Genomic DNA, 21,866 nt, shown 5'->3' with positions numbered 1-21,866 from the left:
TTAAAATTGCAAAGCTTCTGAAGCGTGATCATCGAACAATCAAGCGTTTCTTTCAAAATAGTCAACAGGGTCGCAAGAAGCGTGTGGAAAAACCAAGGCGCAAAATAACTGCCCATGAACTGAGAAAAGTCAAGCGTGCAGCTGCCAAGATGCCACTTGCCACCAGTTTGGCCATATTTCAGAGCTGCAACATCACTGGAGTGCCCAAAAGCACAAGCTGTGCAATACTCAGAGACATGGCCAAGGTAAGAAAGGCTGAAAGACGACCACCACTGAACAAGACACACAAGCTGAAACGTCAAGACTGGGCCAAGAAATATCTCAAGACTGATTTTTCTAAGGTTTTATGGACTGATGAAATGAGAGTGAGTCTTGATGGGCCAGATGGATGGGCCCGTGGCTGGATTGGTAAAGGGCAGAGAGCTCCAGTCCAACTCAGACGCCAGCAAGGTGGAGGTGGAGTACTGGTTTGGACTGGTATCATCAAAGATGAGCTTGTGGGGCCTTTTCGGGTTGAGGATGGAGTCAAGCTCAACTCCCAGTCCTACTGCCAGTTTCTGGAAGACACCTTCTTCAAGCAGTGGTACAGGAAGAAGTCTGCATCCTTCAAGAAAAACATGATTTTCATGCAGGACAATGCTCCATCACACGCGTCCAAGTACTCCACAGCGTGGCTGGCAAGAAAGGGTATAAAAGAAGAAAATCTAATGACATGGCCTCCTTGTTCACCTGATCGGAACCCCATTGAGAACCTGTGGTCCATCATCAAATGTGAGATTTACAAGGAGGGAAAACAGTACACCTCTCTGAACAGTGTCTGGGAGGCTGTGGTTGCTGCTGCACGCAATGTTGATGGTGAACAGATCAAAACACTGACAGAATCCATGGATGGCAGGCTTTTGAGTGTCCTTGCAAAGAAAGGTGGCTATATTGGTCACTGATTTGTTTTTGTTTTGTTTTTGAATGTCAGAAATGTATATTTGTGAATGTTGAGATGTTATATTGGTTTCACTGGTAAAAATAAATAATTGAAATGGGTATATATTTGTTTTTTGTTAAGTTGCCTAATAATTATGCACAGTAATAGTCACCTGCACACACAGATATCCCCCTAAAATAACTAAAACTAAAAACAAACTAAAAACTACTTCCAAAAATATTCAGCTTTGATATTAATGAGTTTTTTGGGTTCATTGAGAACATGGTTGTTGTTCAATAATAAAATTAATCCTCAAAAATACAACTTGCCTAATAATTCTGCACTCCCTGTATATTTCTTGTTGGAATAAAATAGGCCACTATACGCTTTAACCAGAAAACAATTAAATAGTGCAGTGCGTATATACTGTATTTTTCTTATTTTAGTGAAATACGCGCCTATACGCTTTCACCAGAAATAACTGCAACAGTGCAGTGCGTATATATTTGTCTTTTTTAATGAAATATGCCCCTATATGCTTTCAATAGAAATAAATAGTTACAAGAATAGGTGCACTACTGTGGTGGATGCAAACAGTAACATCTGACTAAACCCTCACACTGATGTTAAAAATGAGACTTTAGCCAGTATATACTTATTTTAAGGACATACCTAAGCCCGCGCCCCATGCCAAGGTTTCTCAAGTGGCACGGGACCTAACGCTAAACCTACCAAACGATAGCTAATAGGGTCACAAAAGTCCTTTTTAGGACTGGTATAGGTGTGCTATCGATAGGTGTGACATACTGAGGGGTGTGATATACTTATAATATACTTTCTAACATAGAAAGTATATTATAGTGCATTTGTATTGTGCAGCAGTTCGGTGCGGTTCTGCTGAGATGCCGCAGCTAGATAGAGGGACTAACGCTATTGGAATAACTAATTGCAACTGGTGTGATATACCTGTTGCCCCCCAAATAAACTGATTAAGGGGTGCGATATACCTGCTTCCTCAAAATACTGATTAAGGGGTTTGATATACCTGCTTCCACAAAACACTGATTGAGGGGTATGATACACCAGCTTCCACAAAATATTTATTGAGGGGTGTGATACACCAGCTTCCACAAAATATTGATTGACTACTGTGATACACCGGCTTTCACCAAATATTGTTCTATATATCTGTTTCCACAAAATACTGATAGAGGGGATTGATATACCAGCTTCCACCAAATATTGATTGAGGCCTGCAATACAACAGCTTCCACCAAATATTGATTAAGGGGTTTGATATAACTGGTTCAGGCAAATACTCATTAAGGGGTTCTATATACCTATACTGATAGAGGGGATTGATATATCGGCTTCCACTAAATATTTATTGAGGCCTGCGATACACCAGCTTCCACCAAATATTGATTAAGGGGTTTGATATACCAGCTTCCAGCAAATACTCATTAAGGGGTTCTATATACAAACCGGATTCCAAAAAAGTTGGGACACTAAACAAATTGTGAATAAAAACTGAATGCAATGATGTGGAGATGGCAAATGTCAATATTTTATTTGTAATAGAACGTAGATGACAGATTAAACGTTTAATCCGAGTAAATGTATCATTTTAAAGGAAAAATACGTTGATTCCAATTTTCACGGTGTCAACAAATCCCCAAAAAGTTGGGACAAGTAGCAATAAGAGGCTGGAAAAAGTAAATTTGAGCATAACGAAGAGCTGGAAGACCAATTAACACTAACTAGGTCAATTGGCAACATGATTGGGTATAAAAAGAGCTTCTCAGAGTGGCAGTGTCTCTCAGAAGCCAAGATGGGTAGAGGATCACCAATTCCCACAATGTTGCGCAGAAATATAGTAGAGCAATATCAGAAAGGTGTTACACAGCGAAAAATTGCAAAGACTTTGCATCTATCATCATCAACTGTGCATAACATCATCCGAAGATTCAGAGAATCTGGAACAATCTCTGTGCGTAAGGGTCAAGGCCGTAAAACCATACTGGATGCCCGTGATCTCCCGGCCCTTAAACGACACTGCACCACAAACAGGAATGCTACTGTAAAGGAAATCACAGAATGGGCTCAGGAATACTTCCAGAAACCATTGTCAGTGAACACAATACACCGTGCCATCCGCCGTTGCCAGCTGAAACTCTACAGTGCAAAGAAGAAGCCATTTCTAAGCAAGATCCACAAGCTCAGGCGTTTTTTACTGGGCCAGGGATCATTTAAAATGGAGTGTGGCAAAATGGAAGACTGTTCTGTGGTCAGACGAGTCACGATTCGAAGTTCTTTTTGGAAATCTGGGGCGCCATGTCATCCGGACCAAAGAGGACAAGGACAACCCAAGTTGTTATCAACGCTCAGTTCAGAAGCCTGCATTTCTGATGGTATGGGGTTGCAGGAGTGCGTGTGGCATGGGCAGCTTGCATGTCTGGAAAGGCACCATCAATGCAGAAAAATATATTCAGGTTCTAGAACAACATATGCTCCCATTCAGACGTCATCTCTTTCAGGGAAGACCCTGCATTTTTCAACAAGATAATGCCAGACCACATTCCGCATCAATCACAACATCATAGCTGCATAGGAGAAGGATCCGGGTACTGAAATGGCCAGTCTGCAGTCCAGATCTTTCACCTATAGAGAACATTTGGCGCATCATAAAGAGGAAGGTGCAACAAAGAAGGCCCAAGACGATTGAACAGTTAGAGGCCTGTATTAGACAAGAATGCGAGAGCATTCCTATTTCTAAACTTGAGAAACTGGTCTCCTCGGTCCCCAGACGTCTGTTGTAATAAGAAGGGGAGATGCCACACAGTGGTGAAAATGGCCTTGTCCCAACTTTTTGGGGATTTGTTGACACCATGAAATTCTGATTCAACATATTTTTCCCTTAAAATGGTACATTTTCTCAGTTTAAACTTTTGTTCCGTGATTTATGTTCTATTCTGAATAAAATATTAGAAGTTGGCACCTCCACATCATTGCATTCAGTTTTTATTCACGATTTGTATAGTGTCCCAATCCGGTTTGTACCTGTTTCCACAAAATACTGATAGAGGGGATTGATATACCAGCTTCCACCAAATATTGACTGAGGCCTGCGATACACCGGCTTCCACAAAATATTGATTAAGGGGTTTGATATACCAGCTTCCAGCAAATACTCATTAAGGGGTTCTATATACCTATTTCCACAAAATACTGATAGAGGGGATTTATATACCGGCTTCCACCAAATATTGACTGAGGCCTGCGATACACCAGCTTCCACCAAATATTGATAAAGGGGTTTTGTGGCGAAACCAACCTCGCCACTGGGTGGTGGAGAAGCCTGGTTGCCAGCCTCTTGCTCCAGGATTATGGGCCCTCTCATCAGCCCATGCTAAACTTAAACCCCATGGCAATTTGACTATGTTTGTGACATCTGAGCGCTGTTTGGATATATTTAGCGCTCAGATCCAAGCCATCTGGGGATATGCTAAATGTGTTTACTGTAATGGTTGGGACATTGTATATTTGAGTAGTGATGTCTGTCCTATTGTCTCCACGTGTGTATTGGCGATTTCCCTTTGTCCTGAGAGATAATTCAATTACTCCTCGGTTGTCTCCAGGACAGAAGACATTGTGTATTTTCCTGCCTGTGATAATTACATCAACCCATTGTGTAAGGTAATTGTATCACAGGCAGAGGGAAGGATTTTGTGTGGGAGTGTTTTACTGTATTGTACGTGTTTATTGGTTGTTTTTACAAAACCCTGTGGGTGGTACTAGTGTGTAACAATGTTATATAAGAACAATAAACACACAGCTTTGGCTGTTCACTGCTTTACCCTCAACACAGAGCTTGGTCTCGTTCTTGGGGGGATTCACTGTATGCTGTTAGAGACTGATTGCTAGGAGTGTAAGCCGCTTGGGTGCTTTTCCTATTCGTCTGCTAGCAGCTATTCGTGAGGTTCTGTTCAGAGTTTGGAGCATTCCCTTGTATGCTGTTACAGGTTTGATATATCGGCTTCCAGCAAATACTCATTAATGGGTTCTATATTCCTGTTTCCACAAAATAATATAATAATATACAATTATATAATATAATAATTTACCTTCGGTCACATATTCACTTGATCTTTTCTGTCCAATGAATGCATAATTTTTGGGGCCTGTAATCTAACTAGCCAACAGTAAAATTGTTATACGGTGACTGCCTAATGTTCCATTACACCTTTTGAAGTATGAAATAAATATTTTTATATTTTAATAGTACGGGGGTTTTCATATACAGCATTGCCCATGATGTTTTTTTTATTATTATTTTTTTTATTCTAGGGAAAGCGGAGAGATTTAAATTATATAATTTTTATATTTTTAAAAACTGTTTTTTTTTAAGTCACTCTATGTGACTATAACATACAATCATTTGATTGCCACTTGTATTCTGTAATGGATATCTATCCATTAAGAAATTCAAGATTTAGTATATTCCAAAGCAGTGCTGCCACTTGTAGGCCAGTTTCAGAATATACTAGTAATCAGCTTGGAAACCTTGTACAGGCTCAGGCCTATTACTACCACAGAACACTTTTCCTAATCTCAATCAGGAGAAGGCATTCTGGGCTGGAAAGTGTGCGCTTCTGGTTTTAGAGCTCTCAGATGCAGTGGTAATATCTGAACATGGCATCTGAGGGGTTAGATGGCTGCAGTAAGTGTTATCGCCAATTACAAACATTAGCTCCGGGTGTCTACTGTTGAAAAAAGGCAGACATCCAGTGGCTATGGTGCCCACTGCCTCAGTATCGGGCATCATCTTTAAACCCTGCACATCCGTCGCACATGTACAGCCCTGGGAGTGAAGGGGTTAACTTTATTGTAAATGCGTGTTTGTTGATGCATTACAACTGCAGCTGCTGCCACTGCAGGATGCTATACCAGGACACTAGATGAAGACTACAGCTGAACCATGAGGGGCTACCTTTGGACAGCTAAGTAGACAATATTTCGCTTTGTAAACACTTCAAAGATTGTTGCAAATATGTTCCTCCAGCATTACAAGAGTACCCTGTAGATTGGGCCCCTGAGGATTTGGCGGTGGCCAATGAAACGTGTCGGGTCAAGGGACAATTGTATTGATTTGATTATAGTACAATTGTGTTGAATTGATCATATTCTCTCGCTTTTCCCTTTCTGTTTCCGTATTACTTGACGAAACTAGGCAGTCACTGTCACTTGGTTTAGGGACATTAAGGGATGCTTAGAGAGAGAGATTTAATAGTGAGACACAGGGACACAGAGGGACAGAGACCCAGTATCTTAGTCTCTCCAACATCTATCCCCCTGTACTCACTGTTTTCTGTAGACCATATAATTATCGTATAGCAGCTAGCGGTCGCACTCCTTTCATTTTGGTGCGACCCCTGTTTATACCTTTTTTGTAATAATTTTCATATCTGGGCCTATTTATTTTAATGAGCTATCGATTAAATGTTAAGTTTTAATTGCGGTCACATACTTATATGAAATTGATATTTTGAACACGGTTACCGCGGGTATACAAGGCTTTGACTACAGCAACCTGGTCGTGTGTTTTTCTTTTTCATTACAGCTACACCCCAACTGTGCTGTATGGCAGTACACTAAGGCTACTTTCACACTAGCGTTCAGAGTGGGTCCGTCTGATGCCTGCTCAGACGGATCCGCTCCTATAATGCAGACGTTTGTATCCGCTCAGAACGGATCCGTCTGCATTATAGTTTAAAAAAAATTCTAAGTCTGAAAGTAGCCTGAACGGATCCGTCCAGACTTTACATTGAAAGTCAATGGGGGACGGATCCGTTTGAAGATTGAGCCATATTGTGTCATCTTCAAACGGATCCGCCCCCATTGACTTACATTGTAAGTCTGGACGGATCCGCTTGCCTCCGCACGGCCAGGCGGACACCCGAATGCTGCAAGCAGCTTGCTGAGCGGAGGCTGAACGCTGGCAGACTGATGCATTCTCAGTGGATCCGCCTCCATTCAGAATGCATTAGGGCAGTACGGATGCGTTCGGGGCCGCTTGTGAGCCCCTTCAAACGGAACTCACAAGCGGAGCCCCGAACGCAGGTGTGAAAGTAGCCTTACAGAGATCACCATCACATAATAATTATATATAATTATTTTGTCACATCCTGAAAAAAGTATTATTCTTTTCCTAAAGCACTTTCCTATGTATTTCAGATACATCTGGCACTCAATGGCAGCAGTAGTAAATGATATCTGAGTGATACTGACATACATAGCTATGGGTAAAAACACATTTGATAGCGTTAACATACAGTGTGTACCGCGTGGAAAGTGAGTACTGACCCTCAGGCATTAGTGGTAGTGCTCCAGCTTTGCCTGGACTGTGGGAAAATGTTTATACTGTCGCAGTAGTCATGTACATGTCTGCTGCGCATTAAAGAAAATTAACCTTCCCCCCCAAAAAAATAAAAAATATTATAAATTTCAACCATGTCGAAAGGGAGTACATGGAAATTGACCCTCAAGGCATTCGTGGCATGATGCAGGCCTGAGCATTGCCTTGACTATGACTAAATGTCTGTATTGACGCAGTAATCACATACGTATGCTGCTTAATGAAATGGAATTCCCCCTAAAAAATGTTAAATTTCAACTGTGTGGAAAGTGAGTACACAGAAACTGACCCTCAGGCATTAGTGGCATGATGCGGGCCCCAGCATTGCCTGGACTGTGAGAAAATGGTGGTATTGATGCAGTAATCACGTACATACACGTGATTACCACCCTCCACCCCCAAAATGTTTTTTTTTTTTTTTAAATCTGTTAGGCTAAGTTCACACTTTAGTTATTTGATCAGTGAATTCCATCAGTTATTGTGAGCCAAAATCAGTAGTGAAGCCTACACAGAGATAAGGTATCATGGAAAGATATCCACCTGTTCTGTGTTCTTGACCCACACCTAGTTTCGTCTCACAATAGCTGATGGGGAAAAAAATTATCACATAACTGAAGTGTGAACTCAGCCTAAGCAATGACATACAGAATTAAAAAATTTCAACCGTGTGGAAAGTGAATACACGTAAACTGACAACTGAGAGGAATTAGTAGCAGCAGCAGCTATACAAAACACGATAATAGGCAGACAGCAACAGTAGCAAAATGGGGCACTGCCAGCAAGGGAAGGTGATGTTTTGGACACTGGCCCATTTGGGTGTCACCATGTTCCCCCCATCATGAGGGGGATGAGGGACAACTGCAGCATGAACAGTATGAGCTGCCACTGCCCGACCAGGAAACAACACTTGCTCCCTGATGAGGTGGTCTGGTTGCAGATTAAGCGGTGTAGCTGCAGGTCCAGGAGAGCATTTCTCACCTCATAAAAATGGCTGAAAAGAGGGACAGCCTCCTGGACACTGCCAGCATATTGCGCAAGCCAGTAAAAATTTTTAGGCCATGCAGGGAGCATGTGTTATTTAACCCAGGTTCAAGGCAGCCAGGATGTTGTGCCCATGGTCCCTGATCACCTTGTCCAGTTAGCAAGGTGACAGCCAGTGGGATGTTTGCTGCTTGATGTACTTGAGTAACTGCTCACCAGTGTGGCTAGTCTCTTCCAGGCTGATCAGCTCTAACACGGCGTGGCAACACTTGACTTGACACATATAATAGGAAGGATGGATAGTGTGAGTGACGCTGTGCCCTGCTGCTGTTGGGGACGGACTGTGTCCATGGAGAAAGAGGTGGAGGAGACAGGTAAGTGGCTGTTGTGGGAGACAGCCCAATGATATGGTGGGAAGGGTCAAGATGACCTGGCAATGGTGCTGGGATGCTGCCTCTCCATTGCCAGAAAAAAGATTGACCCAGTGGGCCGTGAAAGGCATGTACTGTCCCTGCCTGTAACAGCGACTCCAGGTGGCCACCGTGGAGTGCAGCATGATGCACAGCAAGAAATGCAAGTAATAGTCGGCATTCTCTGCAATGTGAGAGTACAAGGCTCTACTACAATGGTATTACAGCGACTGCACCGCCAGCAACGTGACTAGGTGGGGGTTCAGCTTGTAGACAAGCTAAAAGCTGGTGGAGAAAAGTGTTTTCATGGCCAAACATTCTGTTATAGATGTCTCATGATGAAGCTTGAATAAAAGGAGGAATCTTATCAGAAGAAGAAGGTGATGATGATTAGTGTTGATCACGAATATTTGAATTTCGAATTTTTATCGCGAATATAGGTACTTCGAAAATTCGCGAAAATTTAGAATATAGTTATATATATTCGTAATTTCGAATATTCAATTTTTTTATTTATTTTTTATCAGTACACATGATCCCTCACTGCTTCTAGCTTGTGGGCCAATAAGAAGGCTGCAATATACTTGACTTTAGGAGTAGTAGTGTTTGCGAATTTTGCTCTATATTCGTTTTTTTGAATATTCGCTATATTGCTATAAATAGCAAGAATGTTTTAGAATATTACGAATATTCGAAAAAACTAAGTTATAGCAATATAGAGAATATTCGAAAAAAATCGAATAGAGCAATTTAGCTAATATAGTGCTATAATCTTTGTCTAATAGTTGTAAATCGAAAAATTTGCAATAAAAAATTAGAATCCAAAAATTTGAATTCCGAAAATTCGCATATTACACAATCATTACCTTTCCGATTTTTCGAGAAAAAAATCGCGAATTTTCGAATTTTCCAAATTTTCAACGAATATTCTACAAAATATTCGTGAAATATCGCGAATTCGAATATGACCCCTGCCGCTCATCACTAATGATGATGACAAAGAGGACCACGAAAAGGAGGACAAACTTGTTCTGATTGGGAATGCTGGCCAGTATTTTCCAAAAGGATTCCGTGATGCCACCTCATGTGCTGCAATAAGGCAGCCAAGCTGGAGCAGGAGGAACGCTGTGAGCCCTGGCTCCATCACAGTGTTGGACTCTGAAGTCACCTCCAAGTCATCCTGCTGTGACTGAGAGGAGGAGTGAGAGAAAAAATTGTGAAGAAGCAGCACCACTCATTCCAATCCGGGAAAAACTTACCAATCGTTGAAGAGTAGATGGTGCACGCGGGTAGAGATCCAGGCTAAGGGTCCCATTCAAATGTCCAAAGTAAAAGAATCCGCAGCACTCGCTTCTCTAGCTTGAGAAAGACCGATTATGGTCGTAACGTTACTGGTTACTGTGATTATGCTGCTATTTGAATAAAACAACCAAAATTTTTTCACCACATTGGCGAGTGCTGCGGATTCTTTTACTTTGAGAGGAGGAGCAAGCCATCCAATCCTATCTCATCCTTTTTCTCCTCAACTCTAATGTAGCGCCTTTCCGAAGCCATCAGGGACAACTGCGGCCTACTACTACTTCTGGTACTGCTACTACCCACATTCTGGCTTTGGGTCTTTCATTTGGAACCTTTCCATGGCGGATTTTTGGCCCTCTCAGATAACATTGTGCATTACCCTGTGTATTGATGTAGTAAACACGTATATATGCTGCTAGTTTGAATATAATCAATAATCCCCCTAAAAAAGAAATTGGATTAGTAGTAATCACATATATATGCTGCTACAGATGTAGCAGAGTTACAACTCAAACTCTTAACTCAAATTTCCTAACTCATTGTGTTATCTGGAAACAAAAGCCATTGAAAGGCAATTGTAGGTCTTTGCTTAATGCATTTAGTTTAGATAACATGTCTCATAAAGCATGTGTGCTAACTCTACAACATCTGTAGTTTAAATATAATCAGTCCCCAATAAAATAAAAAATAAAATAAAAATAATGGAAACGTTTTTGTGAACACAGAAATACCTGTAAGGGGAAACTGATTAAGGCCTAAATTTGTTATCTCTCACAGATACTTTTGTGTGCTGGCTTGTGTATTGTTGTAGATCACCTATATGCTGGTTTAATTAAATTGAACATGTCCCAAAAAACATTTGAATTCCAACCATGTGGAAACTGAAAATATGTAAGCGGACCACTGAGGCTTGATGCTCAGTTTCTCCTTAATACACACAGGTAGATTGCTGCTATTGCTTGTAGTAATCACATATATATGCTGGTTTAATTACATGTAACAATGCTAAAAATAAAAAAAAAAATGCTGATAGCAGGCATAGCTGCAGGTCCTGTCTCTTCTTTTCCTGTCTGTCAGCTGCCCTGCTTCTCTATATTGTACACAACACACACAATTCTTCTTTGGAATCCTAACCTTTCCCTTCACTTTCCCTGTCAATAATCTTGATTGATTGATTTCTGACTGTCCCTGTCCCTTTTCACTCTCCCTGACTCCCTAAGATTGTTTTCCTGGCAGACACTGTAAGACCCAACCACCCTCATTCACAGAACAAAATGGCGTTCTGCTTGTTCTGCTAGGGCACCTCCCTGCCTGCTGCAGCACTGATTGGCTTATCCAGGCTGCCCCCCCCCCCCTCACCTTGTCTCAGGGTCATGTGAGACACCTTCTTCTTCCTCCCTAATCTTTTTTTCCCTGCCGACTTGTGCACTAAAATGATACGATTTTAGTGGAGTCATCCAAAATGAAGCCAGAAAGATTTGAATTTGTCTGCCGTCTGAAAAATAGCAAAGTTTGGTTCGAACTCGGTTCGGTCCGAACTGGTTCGCTCATCCTTAGTTCCTGGTTTTATTTTTCATTTACAGAAAGTCCTTTTGGAAGACCCCTTTAACCACCTCCGGACCGCTGTACGCACAGACGCGTCCTGGAGGTGGTTGATTAATTCCTCCTGGACGCGCCGGCGCGTCCTCTCGCAATGCCCGAGATTTCCTGTTCACAGGAACGGAAGGTAAGAAAGTGGATCTCCAGCCTGCCAGCGGCGATCGTTCGCTGGCAGGCTGGAGATGTGATTTTTTTTAACCCCTAACAGGTATATTAGACGCTGTTTTGATAACAGCGTCTAATATACCTGCTACCTGGTCCTCTGGTGGTCCCCTTTGTTTGGATCGACCACCAGAGGACACAGGTAGCTCAGTAATATGTTGCACCAAGCACCACACTACACTACACCCCCCCCCCGTCACTTATTAACCCCTTATTCACCCTTGATCACTCCTGATCACCCCATATAGACTCCCTGATCACCCCCCTGTCATTGATTACCCCCCTGTCATTGATCACCCCCCTGTAAAGCTCCATTTAGACGTCCGCATGATTTTTACGGATCCACTGATAGATGGATCGGATCCGCAAAACGCACACGGACGTCTGAATGGAGCCTTACAGGGGCGTGATCAATGACTGTGGTGATCACCCCATATAGACTCCCTGATCACCCCGCTGTCATTAATTACCCCCCTGTCATTGATCACCCCCCTGTAAAGCTCCATTTAGACGTCCGCATGATTTTTACGGATCCACTGATAGATGGATCGGATCCGCAAAACGCACACGGACGTCTGAATGGAGCCTTACAGGGGCGTGATCAATGACTGTGGTGATCACCCCATATAGACTCCCTGATCACCCCCCTGTCATTGATTACCCCCCTGTCATTGATCACCCCCCTGTAAAGCTCCATTTAGACGTCCGCATGATTTTTACGGATCCACTGATAGATGGATCGGATCCGCAAAACGCACACGGACGTCTGAATGGAGCCTTACAGGGGCGTGATCAATGACTGTGGTGATCACCCCATATAGACTCCCTGATCACCCCCCTGTCATTGATCACACCCCTGTAAAGCTCCATTCAGACGTCCGCATGATTTTTACGGATCCACTGATAGATGGATCGGATCCGCAAAACGCATACGGACATCTGAATGGAGCCTTACAGGGGCGTGATCAATGACTGTGGTGATCACCCCATATAGACTCCCTGATCACCCCCCTGTCATTGATTACACCCTGTCATTGATCACACCCCTGTAAAGCTCCATTCAGACGTCCGCATGATTTTTACGGATCCACTGATAGATGGATCGGATCCGCAAAACGCACACGGACGTCTGAATGGAGCCTTACAGGGGCATGATCAATGACTGTGGTGATCATCCCATATAGACTCCCTGATCACACCCCTGTCATTAATTACCCCCCCTGTCATTGATTACCCCCCCTGTCATTGATCACCCCCCCTGTCATTGATCACCCCCCCTGTCATTGATCACCCCCCTGTCATTGATTACCCCCCTGTCAATGATCACACCCCTGTAAAGCTCCATTCAGATGTCCGCATGATTTTTACGAATCCACTGATAGATGGATCGGATCCGCAAAACGCATACGGACGTCTGAATGGAGCCTTACAGGGGCGTGATCAATGACTGTGGTGATCACCCCATATAGACTCCCTGATCACCCCCCTGTCATTGATTACCCCCCCTGTCATTGATCACCCCCCCTGTCATTGATCACCCCCCCTGTCATTGATCACCCCCCCTGTCAGGCTGCATTCAGATGTCCGTATGATTTTTACGGATCCACGGATACATGGATCGGATCCGCAAAACACATACGGACATCTGAATGGAGCCTTATAGGGGGGTGATCAATGACAGGGGGGTGATCACCCCATATAGACTCCCTGATCACCCCCCTGTCATTGATCACCCCCCTGTCATTGATCACCCCCCTGTCATTGATCACCCCTCTGTAAGCTCCATTCAGACATTTTTTTGGCCCAAGTTAGCGGAAATTATATTTTTTTTTTCTTACAAAGTCTCATATTCCACTAACTTGTGTCAAAAAATTAAATCTCACATGAACTCACCATTATCCTCACGGAATCCAAATGCGTAAAAATTTTTAGACATTTATATTCCAGACTTCTTCTCACGCTTTAGGGCCCCTAGAATGCCAGGGCAGTATAAATACCCCACATGTGACCCCATTTCGGAAAGAAGACACCCCAAGGTATTCCGTGAGGGGCATATTGAGTCCATGAAAGATTGAAATTTATGTCCCAAGTTAGCGGAAAGGGAGACTTTGTGAAAAAAAAAAAAATAAAATCAATTTCCGCTAACTTGTGCCAAAATTTTTTTTTTTCTATGAACTCGCCATGCCCCTCATTGAATACCTTGGGGTGTCTTCTTTCCAAAATGGGGTCACATGTGGGGTATTTATACTGCCCTGGCATTCTAGGGGCCCTAAAGCGTGAGAAGAAGTCTGGGATCCAAATGTCTAAAAATGCCCTCATAAAAGGAATGTGGGCCCCTTTGCACATCTAGGCTGCAAAAAAGTGTCACACATCTGGTATCTCCGTACTCAGGAAAAGTTGGGGAATGTGTTTTGGGGTGTCATTTTACATATACCCATGCTGGGTGAGAGAAATATCTTGGCAAAAGACAACTTTTCCCATTTTTTTATACAAAGTTGGCATTTGACCAAGATATTTATCTTACCCAGCATGGGTATATGTAAAATGACACACCAAAACACATTCCCCAAATTCTCCTGAATACGGCGATACCACATGTGTGGCACTTTTTTGCAGCCTAGGTGGGCAAAGGGGCCCACATTCCAAAGAGCACCTTTCGGATTTCACAGGTCATTTACCTACTTACAACACATTAGGGCCCCTGGAAAATGCCAGGGCAGTATAACTACCCCACAAGTGACCCCATTTTGGAAAGAAGACACCCCAAGGTACTCAGTGAGGGGCATGGCAAGTTCCTAGAATTTTTTATTTTTTGTCACAAGTTAGTGGAAAATGATGATTTTTTTTTTTTCTTACAAAGTCTCATATTCCACTAACTTGTGACAAAAAATAAAAACTTCCATGAACTCACTATGCCCATCAGCGAATACCTTGGGGTGTCTTCTTTCCAAAATGGGGTCACTTGTGGGGTAGTTATACTGCCCTGGCATTCTAGGGGCCCAAATGTGTGGTAAGGAGTTTGAAATCAAATTCTGTAAAAAATGACCTGTGAAATCCGAAAGGTGCTCTTTGGAATATGGGCCCCTTTGCCCACCTAGGCTGCAAAAAAGTGTCACACATCTGGTATCTCCGTATTCAGGAGAAGTTGGGGAATGTGTTTTGGCGTGTCATTTTACATATACCCATGCTGGGTGAGATAAATATCTTGGTCAAATGCCACACATTTTGGCCCCTAGAATGCCAGGGCAGTATAACTACCCCACAAGTGACCCCATTTTGGAAAGAAGACACCCCAAGGTATTCGCTGATGGGCATAGTGAGTTCATGGAAGTTTTTATTTTTTGTCACAAGTTAGTGGAATATGAGACTTTGTAAGAAAAAAAAATCATCATTTTCCGCTAACTTGTGACAAAAAATAAAAAGTTCTATGAACTCACTATGCCCATCAGCGAATACCTTAGGGTGTCTACTTTCAGAAATGGGGTCATTTGTGGGGTGTTTGTACTGTCTGGGCATTGTAGAACCTCAGGAAACATGACAGGTCCTCAGAAAGTCAGAGCTGCTTCAAAAAGCGGAAATTCACATTTTTGTACCATAGTTTGTAAACGCTATAACTTTTACCCAAACCATTTTTTTTTTTTACCCAAACATTTTTTTTTTATCAAAGACATGTAGAACAATAAATTTAGAGCAAAATTTATATATGGATCTCGTTTTTTTTGCAAAATTTTACAACTGAAAGTGAAAAATGTCATTTTTTTGCAAAAAAATCGTTAAATTTCGATTAATAACAAAAAAAGTAAAAATGTCAGCAGCAATGAAATACCACCAAATGAAAGCTCTATTAGTGAGAAGAAAAGTAGGTAAAATTCATTTGGGTGGTAAGTTGCATGACCGAGCAATAAACGGTGAAAGTAGTGTAGGTCAGAAGTGTAAAAAGTGGCCTGGTCTTTCAGGGTGTTTAAGCACTGGGGGCTGAGGTGGTTAAGGACAATGTCAAGAATCTACATTTTCTCATAAATTTGGGCACTGGTGCTGTATGATTGTTCCTATGTATTCAAGTAATGTAATTCATCCATTTTAAACCAACCAAGCAACCTGTGCATCAGGTAGCATCACACTTACATTTTCATACATTGCATAAGTCAGAAAAATAAGAAAAAGAGAGAGGCATAAATGATAAGGCATTTTATTGGTTTCCTGTAGGCAAAGTGTGTTATCATTGTTAAATATATATTTGAATTGAACATTTATTTTATGCTTCCCAAATAACATTTGGGTTATTTAACAGGTGAGTTTTGGCCAGTCAGTAGCTCTTTACACCTTTACCAGTAAAGATTGACAAGGGCAGCTCTCAAAGTCACTAAAGTGGAAAATTTATTCAGACAGATTTTCACATGCAAGGTTTGTACAAATTATCAGAGATTCACAGCATGACCAGAAAGTATTTTTAATGAGGGATAACCTGTTTTATTACCAGTGAGTGAAAATTTGGGTCAGTATTGACAGAGGTCATATGTCACTCTACTGTGTCAGCTGGCTCTCACAAATCTCTTGGTTGTATGTTGTAGCATTTTATTGCATTAGCAGTTTAATTGCAAATAAAGAATAACAACCAAAAATAAATCAACAATTACTTATTGCTTAGTTCTTGGGATAATAAATTCTTTTGTATGCTAAGTACCTTGCAATATATATATTTTTTCTCTTTTCTTTCACCAATTCCATTACATTCTTCTGAACAATAAATTACTTAAAACAGAAAAGAATACATTACATTCTGAAAGAAACATATAATAATGTAGGACTTTAAAACAATTAAACATTTAACATAAAATAATATGAACGTTCTCTCCTAGTTCTGTAGCCTAAATATAAATAATAGTAATTTATACGTATTTAACTTTTTACACACATAACCAGGAGAGGGCTAGTGACGCAAAATGTATATTAACAGTAATTGAATAAGTAAAATATCTAGGAATGTGTATTTACAAAAAAAGAACATAAAAAAAAACATATATTGGACCTTGTGATATGTGCCAGTTATGTTGTTACTATTACTCTGCAGCGCTTGTTAATAAAATACAATTTCCTAATAGCCAATATGGCCTAAAAGGCAGAGGCAGGTGTTACTACTATACACTATAATGGTATATGCTTTGAAAACTACAGGTGCAGATATATAACAAGCAAAGTATTCTTAATCCATGTCAGTTTTATAGGGAGTCCCACAAATGCAAGTGTAACATATTTCCTATCATGGCATAAAAAATACACAAAATGTAAAAAAAAAAAAAAAAAACATGGAAAGCATGTTTAGAAAGCAAAGCAACAAGCGGAGAAAAGTTACTAATAAAAAATGCATAAATTCTCTCAAAAGCACACACATCCTAACCCATTTTATTCCATTCTTAATGCTGTTAATGTTCTGGTAATATTTGCAATATTTAAAAAAAAAAAATATGAAAATTTGACAGTTATTTTCCTTTTAGGCAGCCAACTATCTGGAAGCCAGAAGGAATTCCTCTAACTGGCACCAACTGGAAAATCTCTCTCTAGTTGTTAAAATGCAATAAAAATCTTAACCTTATAGCATTATTCCTTAGCTAATCACAGTGAAAATGGCAACTATTCCATACATTCTCTAACAGAGAAATATTAAAAAAGAAACAAAAAAAAAAGATGAAAAAAAACAACACATTTTTTTTGCTTTATGTTCAATATTCGTAATGCAGTTAATCGTTGAGTATGGAAGACCATCATTTAACATTTCACCTGTCCCGAGGAAAGTAGGTAGTTTAAATGTTGAATCATGCAAACTAATCACTGGGAAAACATGATAGACCAAAAAAAAAGTCCTACTAAAAGGTGCAATATTTCCAACATATATCCAAAGCTATTGAAACTACTAACAGTCACTGAGTCTTGTTTAATCACTGTGTCATGCACATTCCTAACCAAATGTTCATGCATGTTTTCAGCCTGTAAAATGCAAACGTGCTTTTCAAATAAATACGTTTTTCATTATATCAAAATAGAAGACCCACTCTTATCTTGCTAACTAGAAATAAAATAAAAAAATTACACACCTTTCATACCCATCCTATAAAAAATAGAATTTAAAGAAATTGTAAGGTGTTCGCTCAGACAAGGTTATTTGCTGTTCCAAGTAACAGATTTTCTAGCTCATAATTAGTCTATAGTGTTCATGTGTCTTAAGTGAACCCTGTATAATACACAATATTTCATAGTAAAAAAAAAAAAATGGTCAAAAATAATTGCACCTTTATTTATGTTCAGTAGCCTGCCTTCATGTTGGATAATATATTACTTAGTAGTGTTTTTGTTCATTAAATATGGGTCTTGTCATTTGGGGTAAAGGTCATATAGGAGGGGAACAGGTGATGGACCTGTTTATTAGTGAGGCAGTAAATAAATTTCTTTATCTGACCCTACAGTGTTCATTTCCAGAAGTAATCAACTTTCTAGTTAAGTATTGTGTATGTCACAGTAGCATTTGCATTTCCATAAAGTATTATACGTTGTGTATTTGCAATCTGTTATCCTGCTGTGAATAATAGTAGCAAGCTCCTCAATCTACTATTAGACCAGAGCCTCATAAGCAAAGCTTTGGCCAGCAAAGAGCATACATAACCTGGTAGTATACTGAAAGCAAAGCAATTCTTCTTACAAAAAGTTGGATGAGTACTGCATTGTAGGGACAGTTAGTCTACAGTACCACAAGCAAACGATGAGGGATTGTTGTAACTGCAATTGCAAATCATACATTCAGTCTACACTGTTAATGCAATGCACAATAAGCCATTAAGGAAACAGAAGAGAAAAGAAACAAAGTAGGAAAAAACAAAGGGCAGTTTTGCAAAAATACTGTGGGACAGCAATCACTGGGACATACAAAAAACGGTTGTCAACATAACATAAAGGCACCATTGATGTCTTTCTTATTTTGAAATACTGTAAAAAATTGCTACATATGGCACATAACACATTTGTACATATACTTAATTTATAAAACGTTTCCTGTTTTCTACTGCGGAACTGTTAAAATAAAATAAATCGTTTAATTTAGGTGGAATACTTCATTTATATAAAATAAAGTTTTACAGGTGAATCTATGTTTTATTTGCTTTATACAGCAATAGGGTCTTGGTTAGCTATTACACTGGACAGCCTTGCTTGTAACTCTTCTTGCGTTGAGAATCGGCTAGTTGGGTTAGTCCTACTGTCTGCAAGCCGGTATGAACTTGCTGAATCTAAGCTGGTTGCCAGGGGATTTTGTATACTCAGGAAAGGTGTATCCTCGCCTATTCTTTCATCTTCTGTCTCGCTCTCAGATGTACTGCTCTCTGAGCTTGTGTCAGTGTCCAATTCTAATCTATTGGAAATATGACCATTGGGTTTTGTTCTTTTTGCTCTCCGGCTGTTCACTAGTTTCTTTACAGGCTCCATTGATGGCTCGTACTCTTGCGTGGTTTCATATTCCTCATCCTCCACTATTCTTAAAGGACTTGGTGGCAGGCTGCCGCTGTCATGGGCAGGATTGTGATGGTAAGAATTATACTGCTGGTTGTAATGGTGATGATGGTAATATAAGTCATATCTTTTATCTCGTAATCTTGGAGGTGACACCAAAAGCAATGGTCTTTCTTCTTCTATGAAGGGGCTTACAGCCACAGAAGGAACAGATACAGCTAAGCTAGAAACCGGTGGAGACATTTCCAAACAAGGTGATTTGGGAGATAGAGGAGTCTGAAAATCTACAGGTGACATGCGAGCCGGTGTGGTCATTGCTGAAACATATCTATGCCATGCAAAACAAAGATAAAGCAAAAATTAGATGTCGCATTATGAAATCAAATTTCACAAAAGTAGTTTTACTTACATAACAATGTTGGATAAATACAGCGCAGATACTATAAAACAAGGTATTCAAAGCTCTAATTTTTCTCTATTTAGTCAATACCAAGGCTTTTTTCAGGACCTAAAACATTCATTCTCATCGTTAAAATCTTTTGGGGATCATCAGAGTAAGGCCTCCTGCACAGAGCCATATCCGTTTTTCAGTCTGCAACTCGTAGGTCCCATTATAGAAATGTCTGCAAAACAGGCAAGAACTGGACATGCTATATTGTTTGCTGCACAGATGCGGATAGCACACGGATTACATCTCTGTGCTGTCCACATTTTTTGCAGCACTACAGAAATAAATGGGTCCACATTTGATCTACAAAAAATGTGGATCGGATAAAGACCCAAATTAGGCCATGCATATGAGGCCTAAAGGAGATGCTGCCTTCCATAGACACTGTGATTCATCTGAAAGGACAGCTGTGTCTGGTACTGCAGCTCGGTCTCATTCAAGGCTGAGCAGCAGTACACGACTGACACACAGCTTGTAGATGAAGCTGCAGTTTGCAGTGTCTGTTTGGCAGTATTCACCGGGAAAGCTCTCAGTGCATTCATCAAATTTTTATAACCCTATTACTGTCACGGTGGGGAGTGGGGAAAACCCCCCACCGTACAATGTCAGGTATAAGGGGGAAGCAGCTAGGCCAGGACACCGGAATTAGGGAGCAGGTCACCACCTAAAGCGTCCCTAATCCTCACCCTAACTCCTCACCATATGAGCGGACCTATGGCCCTGAGTCGCCCTGATAATCCCTCACATAGGAGCAGGGGAGAGACCACCTGTTCTTCCCAGACATGGATGAACAGGAGTCTCAAATGGCCTAGCAGCAGGGAAAGGGAAAGACCATATGCAGCAAGAGGATCGGCAGGTAAGAACAACAAGACAATTCACTTACCTGCCAAAGCCTCCACAACTAGAAACCGTGCATCAGTACAGGAGCCTAAACACACAGCAGGTCACAGTACAAACAACCGTCACAGGATACCACAGCATACCAACTCTGCCAGAGCCCCCCATGCTCACACAGTGCAGGGCAGCCCCAAGCAGCACTGCATACAGGCTTATGGTTCGCCCCTCCAGGAAACCAGCCCCCTTTCGGAGGTACAACACACACAGGGAAAAACGTCTTGCACACATGCAGGGACAAACACCAACAACAAACAAGACGTACAACAAACCCTGAACATAAACCCACACCAAACATACAAAAAGTGAGGTTGGGTACATAGAGGATAAGGGAGACAAAGGAATGACATCGCAGATGACATCGATGTCCTACAAGGTGGCAATATAACAAAATAATAGCAAAGACAGGTGAACGCTGCAGTCTTACTAAACCCTCAAACTGATTTTAAAATTGAGAGATTAGTCAACATATCCTACGGTGTAGGACATGTCTAAGCCCGGGCACCACGCCAAGGTTTCTCAAGTTGGCCCTAGAGGACTGAGCAGATAGAACACCCTGGACTGGAGCAGAGCTCCAGCACCAACAACAGCTGAAGTACAACTCACTCCAGCCAGGAAGCAACAGGAGATATAACCCTAGTGGCCACACCCAGTCAGGGAGTTAACCCTTCCAGCACCAGACACAGGGAGGCTACAACTTAAAAGGGAAGTGTACACACCAGCAAACACGCAACACACTACCACCGGCAACGGCATGAGTGGCAACCATGTCATGGTGCACACTGCCACCACATGCCTTAACAACAGCACGTTGCTACCGGCAACCGCAAGCATGGCTCAAGTGTCACGGCGCACACAGCAAAGGCCGTGACAATTATCCACCGGAAGCCAAAAGAGTATTGTTGGGCCGGTATAATATAGTATTCCTTTTTTTCAACTATATGAAATAGAATACTTGGCTATGCTATTCCATATAGAGTTATCCACTAAAAAAAACAACTACATTGCTGCATATCCTCCTGACATATACTTTTACATGCAATGTGAATAGTTCCTTATTATTGACATATTTTAGATTTTACTTGGCTTCTGCACCTGTCTGTTTGAAATCTGGAATCAATCTACATCTCGCCATGCATGTGAATGGGGTTTTCGCAATCCCGTTCACATGCATTGTAAAACTTCCATGCAGACTTTCAGCTCTTTCAGATTTTACCCATTATGGATGGAAGCACAGAGGAT

At 41.2% G+C, this 21,866-nt stretch overlaps 1 protein-coding gene across 7 annotated transcripts in view; it reads right to left on the bottom strand.

Moving 5' to 3' along the window:
* Window positions 1-15,965: 15,965 nt before the first annotated feature.
* NRG1 (neuregulin 1) overlaps window positions 15,966-21,866 on the bottom strand; it is a 135,446-nt gene continuing 129,545 nt past the window's right edge. For all 7 annotated transcript variants that reach the window (XM_040417891.1, XM_040417887.1, XM_040417888.1 and 4 more), the window contains one exon: window positions 15,966-19,610. In XM_040417891.1, the coding sequence (XP_040273825.1) occupies window positions 18,938-19,610 (673 nt within the window). In that variant the 3' untranslated portion in view covers window positions 15,966-18,937. The remainder of the gene's footprint in view (window positions 19,611-21,866) is intronic.

This window comes from Bufo bufo, chromosome 2 (genome assembly GCF_905171765.1).
Source record: "Bufo bufo chromosome 2, aBufBuf1.1, whole genome shotgun sequence".
NCBI classification, from domain to species: Eukaryota; Metazoa; Chordata; class Amphibia; order Anura; family Bufonidae; genus Bufo; species Bufo bufo.
The sequence above is the reverse complement of the archived record's forward strand: the minus strand, read 5'-3'. Positions and strand labels throughout refer to the sequence as shown.